Below are 9,278 nucleotides of genomic sequence, written 5' to 3' on the forward strand. Positions count from 1 at the left end.
ATAAGGTTTTGTTTTTGGCACAGAATGTAAGTTGGATCTTACGGTTGTAGAACTCTGGTTACAATATGACGAAAATAGATTCGTCATATTGATCAAAGTCGAAATAAGAGCAAATTGACCTTTTCTGAAATTGTAATTTCGTTTTCTTAGCGCGACTTTAATACTCAGTCGTATGAAGCCGAAGTGAGCAAGTGGCGAAAATATGCGATAAGTTTGCACTTAAGATCGACGCAGAAAAGCTAACCAGCTAGTTCGTTAGCACATAGTTAACGGTAGAGTCTATAAATCGCCACGAGACACAGAACGCCATGAAGATCTTTTAGGCGGTCAAACATTTGCCTGACAGAAAAGTCCACAAGATTAAAAAAATATAAACTTTAGAGATGAGATTAAGTAGTCCCAACACAACAAAATTTAAGACTTGTGATTAAAGTCAAATTATTATTATTTTAAGGCCTTATTTTTTAGATACATTTAAGCGTTTTTAAGGATGCGCAGCGTGAACAACCTGAATGCAAGTTAATATCAAACTACAATACTCCAATGGTAGGTTTAAATAATTAAACTAGAACAGTCTTGTTACAGCTAACAAGAATGTTTTAAAATTCCGATTTTAAAATCATTAATGCTGCAATATTAGCTTTCCAAAGTCTTAAGATGACTTAAAAGACAACAACAGCCTCAGGATGTGCATATTTCTGTAATTTTCTTTAAAACCTGGGTTTTCATTTCCTGTACGCCATAATTAACAAAAAGAACAAAAGTAAACATCACTGTGTGATAAATCTGAGTTTGACTTTTTGCAGTTGAACAAATTTTTCATTGACTTTCTAATTACATTTCTGAATCAAATTCAGCTTGACTATTTTTCATTTATTACGTAAAGCTGTCAAAACAAGCAGACAGGTTAGGTGTACTCATACAAACAACCATCTAACAATTAAGATCACAGATTCTACATAAATGTTGTTTTTGGGATCACTGATGCAGCTGGTAGAATGGTTTGTAACTGAATTGAAAGCAAAAACTAAAAAAATGAAAACATTCCTGAATACAGGTGCATTACCACAGTAAGGCTGATATGAATTGAGCTACAGTTAAGATTTTAATGCCGCTTTAATCCAGGTCTTACATGAGTGAACCGTCTACAGTGTTTTCAAACAAAGAAAAGCTGCGTACTCTGCCGGGTTTATTTAACAGTCACACAGAAACCTTCACAAAGCCAATTTTTAAAAACTGAATATAACTGAACGAGGTATTTTCTGCAATAAAAAACTGAAAAGATGAGGTCTGGAGACGGTAACTGCTCACCCTCCAGTCAGCTATCGGTGAAGGAATGTCAAAAAACATTTCGTTTCTTAGATTTGCTGAAACAAATTGCAAATTTGTCCCATGCAAATTTGAAATGGCAGGTATATTTTCATTGCAAAAACACCAAAAAGTACCAAGTATTTTTGGTCTAGTTTCTAATACAAATATCTTGGTACATTTGAAATAAGACAAAATAGCTTCCAAGAAAATTTTCAGAAAAACATAGCTTGTATTAAGTAAATATTTCTTTATTATTGATGACAAAGTGATAGTTCCACTAGCAGGTTATTTCACTTATAAAATGTTTTCTCTCTTATAAGTGAAATAATCTGCCAGTGGACTTCTTTTCAAATCAATATTAAGAAATTATTTACTTAAATATGCTCCTTTGCACTGCCGAAAAGCTACTTCTATGGCTGATTGATATGAATTTAAAATAAAATCAGACTTTTTTCATACTAAACCTAATTTAAATTTTTCTTGTTTTCTAAAAACAGTGTTTTTTCAAAAGTGTTTTTTATTATTGTCTCTTCTGTGAGTTGTACAACAGAGTATTAGGGCCCGGCTTACAAAAATGTTTTTGAGAATATAGTTATGATACACAATTTTACCAGAAAACGTCTTGAAATTAGGAGGGGAAAAAAAAGCTTTAATTAGAAAAAGAAAAGCTTCCAGATCTGTCATGACTAGCTGTGATTCGTCTTCGTTTCAAAGTCCTGCAGCTGATAGTAATTTGATGCTGATATGTCAAAAGATTAAGGACTCACTTATCTGGAAAACCATTAACAAATTTTTTTATTTGAGTTCTAAAAATTATGATTTCGCTTTCCAAATATGACTATTACCGTAATTAAAATAAATCATAGACTGGCCCTAATATTCAGTCATAAAACATACTTGTCAAACAAAATGGCCGCCGCTGGCATCAGTCTGAGCTATGGAAACATAAAGAGTAAACTGGTGGAAAATAAATAAAAAAATCCCACATTTCCCAAAAATCAAATCTTAATTTTGTCTTATTTCAAATATGTTAAAATATCTAGAAACTAGTCAGAAACATTTGGTGATATTCTGTGTTTTTGCAGTTGGACCCGATTCAGACCGGGCATCAGCTTTGGTCCTGGCTGGTCCAATCACATCTGGTTTCCTTCAAATTGGGTTTCCCTTCTCTGTACTGCACTCGCACTTTCATGAACATTCATCTTGAGCTTTTATTTATTTATTTTCATCTCTTTTTTTTCCCAAAAGGATGCTAAGAAAATATTTAATGATTTTAAGAACAAGAATGAGGTCCAGAAGTTTGAATTAGTGCTTAAAAATTTAATTTTCAATTTTTTTAAACCAAAATTTGATTTTTTTTTTAATACAAATGAAAGAGAAGATCTTTAAAAAAAAATTACTTATTTCGGTCATTCTGTAAGTTCACCAGAATTCAAAGTAAATGACACAAACTAGTCAAACAAGATGGCCGCCCTGGGCGTGCTGACGTCACTCTGAACCATGGAGACCAAATGGTGAAAATTACATCTTCAAAAAAAGAAAATTCAATTATCAATAAAACTGATTTATCGCCCAGCCCCAGTTTTACTTTAATTCCATATTCAGGCTCAAATATATACATACATGTTTGAATATTTGGTTAATTGTCCCTGAGTAAGTTGGAGAGAAATCTCACTTTTTGTAGCACTCAAACTTTCTGCATGATGCCTCGTTATTACAAATAGTTCCTGGCATTGACCTGGAATGACCTTGAGATTGACCTTTTAGGCATAGTTCATGAGTTGTCAATAAAGCTGACATCTTTCCGGACCCCTACTTTTCCTTACCATGATGTTGTCACCATCAGTTGGCGGTGCTCTGATGTCTCAATCAGATCTACACTGTAAAAACACAAAATTTGACCAAGCATTTTTGGTCTACTTTCTATTCCAAATATCTTAGTACAACAGAAATGAGACAAACCTAACTTACAAGCCACTTTTCAGCAGGATATACAAGATTGATTTGAGTAAACAATTCATTGATGTTGATGAAAAGGTTCCTAATTCTTCTGGTAGATGATTTCACTTATGAGAAAAATGTCTTGTTATAAGTGAAACAATTTGCCAAATAAATAGTTGTTCTTTTAAATCAAAATTAAGAAATTATTTACTTAAAACACAATTTCTTGCTGAAAAGTTACTTGTATGTTTTGTCTTATTTCACTCATACTAGAAATTAGATCAAAAATACTTGGTAAAATTTTGTGTTTTTGCAGGGTAGCTCAAATCTTTGTCTTTATTGAGCAGAAAACTTAATTTAAATTTTAAGGTGTTTCTTCTATATTTGGTGGTTTTCATGGTTTTTGAATCTCCTCACCGATTACATTTCATCAGGGATGGAAAGTTTTCAAGTATCAATGTTGGGACTGGGATAAAGAGATTTTGAAAATATGTGGATTATGCTTAAAAAATAAAATAAAAATTAGGTCAGTGGCAGAAGGTCATCTAATTTTAATGAACTTTACTAATTCCAACAAGAGCGATGAATTATCCTGGTAAAATTAAGCTAAAACTTAAATTAAAATTTGGAAAGCAATATGTTTTTGTAAATTAACTAGAAGCTAAAAGAGCTGTTTGTATAAATTTGAGCCAAAATGTGTAATTCTTAATCCACAATTTCAAACTTTGTTCACGCAAGTCTTGTTTACAAAAGTTCTTTTTTTGTGCTATTTTATCTTGAAACATTATCCATATAACAGCAAAATGAATGGTCATTGTAACATTTGATGCAAACTGTGTGTAGTGCTACATGTGAAGCAGCTAAATGATCCCTAACACAAGGTATAAATGGTGAAATTTAAAGCCAGGACGCATGCTGCTGCCATGTCAGAACCGGGCCTTGCTGTGATATGCTTTGAAGTCCAACTCCGAGGAAATTTCCAATTTATTTTCATGCAGTTTAATGAGACGCCTGAGGCTTGACAAGCTCGTATCGGCCCACCTGTCCTTCCTGTAAAAGCTGACCAATCAGCTGGTCTTTGTGTACTTTCCGACTGACGACCAGGAACCGGTCCCATCCCTGTCCATAGGACTTGCTGCGCAGGCCGTATTTTTGGGAAATCTGGTGAATCTGCTTGCGCTCGTCGTCAGTGAGTTCGTTGGAGAAGCGGAGGTCGTCCGTTCTGTCCGAGCTAGCGTAATTGCGGATGACGTCCTCAATGTCCCGCTTGCTGAGCAGGTTTCCCGTTTTAACCATTTCCATGCCCAGACCCTCCCTGGAGAACTGCTCCTTGACTCTGATTGGCTCGGCGATGCCGTCGCCATCCCGCCCGAGGCCGCCACCTTTCCAGCCCATCTTACGAAGCAGCTGGTTTCCGATGTTGTCTTCCTTGATCTCCTGCTTCAGCGCATCCTCGCCTGAGCGAGCGAGGATCTGAGAGCGTGAAATGGCGCCATTGTGTCCCTCCTTCCTCAAGTTGGACTTGACGACCGCCTGAGTCTGTCGTAAAGTGGACAGCGCCTCATTCGCCGCAATGTGCTTCACTAACTTCTTCGGCCCGATTCCCGCTGCGACGTACTGCCCTTCCAAGTAAACTTCGCACTTCCAGTGATGATCGGGCAAAACCGAGAATCTGTAATCCGCGGTCACTTTGTTAAACTGAGCCGTGTCGTTGATGATGCAGATGGCGTTGTCGTTATTCTCCAAGATCACAAGCTCGCTCAGTTGTTTCTTTCTGACTCCAAAGGAATCGCCATCTGACTGTGGCGAGAAGCAGTTGCCAGAATCCTGCGGATTATTTCTGAAGGACTGTTTCTGCCAGGGCTGCCGTTGTGCTTGGTTGAGGCGAAGCTTCCTCACGGCCTCCTCGGCGGCGGCATGTTTGGAACTCTTCTTCGTCCCCGTCGCCTGCGCTATCAGCTCGTCCTGCAGGAAGATGCTGCACTGCCACAGGTTGCTGGGCAGCTGGACAAACTTGTAGTCAATCTTCATGCGGTTGAAGGCATTGGAGTTGTTGAGAATGCAGATGGCATCGTACGCATTGTCCATCACCACAAACTCGGTCCAGTGCTTGTTTCTGTCGGGCTCATGTTGGCCCTTGGAGCCCGGCGTCGGCTTGTCCTCTGGGTTTCGGAGTGCCGGCAGGAACGCAGGTGTCGGGCTGTGTGTCTGGCACACGACCATGTCACTGACCACAAGGTGCCTGTATCGTCGCTGCACGATGCGGACCTCCACCGGCTTCAGAAAGAGCTTCACGGCTTGCTCGGATGCGCGGTCTCTCGCGCCGTTTTTGCTGCCGGAATAGCCGGTTGCCAGATACACGCCCTGACATCTCAGTTCACAGGCGTAGCCGTCAGTTGGCACTTTCCTGTTCTTTGGCAGGTCCGCCTGCGGGATATCCTTCAGGTTGACATAAATGTACTCCGGGTTGGTCTTGCAGGCCTGGATGCTGCGGCTCAACATGAAGTTGTAGTTTGGTGAGTCGCTTCCTGTCATCAACACAGGGTTCCTGAAGGCAACGGACAACGCGTTGGCAACACTGGTGATCAGCCTCTGCTTCTCCTCTAACGTGAAGTGAGATATCGGAAGAGGCTTCGCAGACTCTGCTGCTTTGGGACTGGCCGCGCCTGGGCCACTGTAGACTCTGCTGAAAGGCCGGTCCTGATGGCCATAACCCAAACCCTGACGACCCAAATCCCAGCTGCTGGCTCTGCTGCCGCCGCCGTAGCCATTGAACCTCTGCGGCTTCGAGTACGAGTTTAAGCTGTGAGCGGAGGCGTGTGCTACATACTTGGCAGTGTAGTCCTGATGCGTTTTCGCCATGTAGTTTGAAGACGACCCGCGGCCTCCATAACCCAGTCCACTAGTGCTACCTGAGGAACCGTCTCTGTCCTTGTGGGAACCCCAAAAGTCACCCGAGTGCGACGGCACTCGGTCGAAAGCGGGCCTAAGGGAGGAGAAGCCCTGCGCCCAGTCGCTGGCGGCAGAGTGGTGGGACTCCCACGGTCTGGCACCGTGCGACTCACTCTTCCTGCGCTCCTTATCGTTCTCCTTTTCATCGGTGCCGGTTCCTCCGCTGCTCCCACCGCTAACAAAGTGCACAGGCTCAAACCGAGGTTGGGGTCCAAACTTTGTCAAAGGCATTTTCCTCATGGGTTCGTCTCCTGCAAAAAGCCAAAGTCAGAACAAAACCAAAGGAACACTGGCTTTCTGCTTATGGAACAATCTGAATGAAATCAAAAGAGAATAGAATTTCTACTTTTAAGAAAATAATAAAATGTAACATTCCATCATGGTGTGACAGGATTTTCCCCAGAAGCCCAGTCGGAGGGCAGTAATCCAGGAGCCTACCATGTTTTAAAAATGTTTAAAGTTGGCAGGAAATTTGAAGATATTACTGGGTAATTATGTGTTATTAGAAGACAACATAAGTAAAGTCTGAAGACCCGCCAGGCTTATAATGCACTGGGGAAACCCTCTATCATGAATTATGTTGATTCAATAATGTCAATCATTACAAAGATACTATATACTTGTCTTCATTATTATCTTTAAATATCCTAACTGCTCGTTTTGTGTTCAAAGATGCTTGATTGATGACTAGGTGCCTGTGGTATAGTAACTGACTTGAGGGGTAGACTCTATGAAATTATTTATCTTCAAACTATTTTTGCTTAAATATGAACATGTCACATGTTCACATAAAGTGTAAATGATCAGTTACTGTGAAAAAACTTCTTCCCACATTAAAACATTAGTATTGTTTTACTTGTTTAAGACATGACAGCACAACATTTTACTTAGTGTCAAAATAAATTATTTAGAAGGATATGGGCGATAATAGAAATAATAAATATACATAGAGAATTGAGACTAAAATTTTGACTAAATATTTTCTTTGAACTATTCATTTTTATAGAATTTGTTTATGTCAACATGTGACATATTCATTTTAAACTGTAAATATGTGTCTTTTTCTTGTAAATAAATGTAGATAAAATAGGTATTTTTTGGGATGTAGGAGGAAATCTCAGTTTTAGCCCAAAATTATTCGTACCCGTATAATAATGAGATTTCTAATTCTTTTTATTCAACCAGAATTTCTGGTAGAAAATGCAGTTCTATTCATATTTACTTTTAAAATTGCATGTCAAAAATAATCTATATCCATCACAATGTTTACTAGCATTAGAGCAACAAAACATAGAAGGATTACACAAAGATTGGTTTACATAAGTTGAGAACACAATAAACACCCCTAAAACAAATAAATACATTTTAAAAATTATACGTTTTTAGACAAACAAAGCAAAAATGATGAGAAAATTTAAAATAATGTCAACACAACTCTGATAACTCACTGCCATCTGATGAAATGGGTCTCTTTTTAGCTTCAGAACCTCCAGGACTTGGGTCAAAGGCGGGCATTTCGCCAGTGTAAGTCCCTTCTGCCATCACCAGGAGTGTCCAAATCAGAACCGGGTCATACCTGTCACTGGAGCCAAACACCTCAATGAGACCTCAGCACGTCTGAACACCACGAATGAATGACAGTCCATCGGTCTTAGCATGCTGAAGCTGCAGGGAGCCTAAAACATGGATTAAACAATCGCTCTCATACACGGTTTTATAGTATGTAGCTTTCATATTAAAATGCGGAAAAACAGCCGGACTTTATGTCAACATTGTGGTTTTACAAAGTGACGCAGTTCATGAATATTTCAGAAGTTGCCACGTTTAGCTAACTAAATAACAATGCAACCTAAATAACAACACGTTCTTGAACAGTTAGTGAAGTTAAATTACCTCAAGGTGATAGCTGTGGTCCTGTAACACCTCTGTCATTTAACCAAGCAGAATCAAACGGTCAATATTTGTGATAAAAACCGGTTATTATCCTGTGCTAGCCTCACCGAGCTAGCTTCGCTGATAGCATTAGCTACCTAGCTCACTCTGCTCCGCTTCGAAAGCGAAACTCTGGGCATTTCTGACATCAACAAATCCATTTTGGTCTTTACTGGGACCAGCGAACACGTGTTTTCAACTGCGAGCTTTAAACAGCGGGGAACCTTTCACCTGTCGGCTGCGCATTTATTCAAGCAGGAAGCGACCATTTTCTAGCCGCATCCTCAGGAAAATCATGGCGCCTGTCTGAACATTGGCCCGTCTGGCTTTCCGTACTTCATCCTGACGTCATAAATCTTTTTAACAATAATAATATAAACATTCACTCAGAATTCCGTAAACCTGATTGTGCTTCTGATCCATGAATTTAAATAATTTTCTCGCAGAATATCAGTTTTGATTCGGGTTATTTACTTAAATCCACTACGTATTTACTTTTTGTGTCAGACGTTTCACAAAAATGTACTCAAGTAAGAATATTTAAATATTTTTACTGAGGTAAAAATAAAAAGTAGCCGTCCAGAAAATTACTTAAAAGTTGTGTGAACATTTTAGAATTTTAAAAACTAAAGTGAAAAATAATTCATATAAATAACAGAACTATAAAGTAATAAAATCAGATAAAATATATTCAAGTTCATTTAAAAATATGAAACTTGAACAAAATCTGATTGTTAGAACAAGTTTGTTCTTCATTTAGTGAAGTTAGTAGAGAATTCAGAAATTTTATTGAAGTAAGAGTAGAGATACTAAACAATAAAAATGCTAAAGTAAAACTAAAAAGTACAATAAAGATACTCCCAAAAGTAACTTAAAAAAAAGTTACATTTGTAAGTGTAACTAGTTACTACTAACTCTGCGTTTTGACTTGTTTTTGCTTTATGTGTTTCCAACTTTATATACTTTTCGTCTATTATTTTGTTATCTATTGTTGTTTTTCTTTCTTTTTCTCATTTTTTGGATCTCCTTTGTTAGATTTCAAAAGAAAAAGTGGAGATGGTGGAAATTTGGGCGATACAGACTTAAGCATTTTATCACAATATTTTGTGAAACTATTGTGATAACAGCAAAAGTGACAAAAA

General features: G+C 38.4%; 1 protein-coding gene across 3 annotated transcripts; it reads right to left on the minus strand.

The window, feature by feature from the left end:
* Nucleotides 1-852: 852 nt before the first annotated feature.
* On the minus strand, nt 853-8,440 carry LOC129360318 (NF-kappa-B-repressing factor-like). 3 transcript variants are annotated; one of them, XM_055030466.1, is made up of 3 exons: nt 8,098-8,440; nt 7,653-7,786; nt 853-6,455 (listed from the first exon to the last, which is right to left on the minus strand). In XM_055030466.1, exons 2-3 carry the CDS (start codon nt 7,744-7,746, stop codon nt 4,252-4,254), a joined length of 2,298 nt encoding a protein of 765 aa, XP_054886441.1. In that variant the 5' UTR covers nt 7,747-7,786; nt 8,098-8,440; the 3' UTR covers nt 853-4,251. The 3 variants fall into 3 exon arrangements, with proteins under 3 accessions (XP_054886441.1, XP_054886442.1, XP_054886440.1); XM_055030467.1 differs by having other exon boundaries at nt 7,653-7,880; XM_055030465.1 differs by having other exon boundaries at nt 8,368-8,431.
* Between the last annotated feature and the right edge of the window lie 838 nt (nt 8,441-9,278).

The sequence above is a fragment of the Poeciliopsis prolifica genome, unplaced genomic scaffold (assembly GCF_027474105.1).
Source record: "Poeciliopsis prolifica strain line A6 unplaced genomic scaffold, Auburn_PproV2 SCAFFOLD006, whole genome shotgun sequence".
NCBI lineage: Eukaryota > Metazoa > Chordata > Actinopteri > Cyprinodontiformes > Poeciliidae > Poeciliopsis > Poeciliopsis prolifica.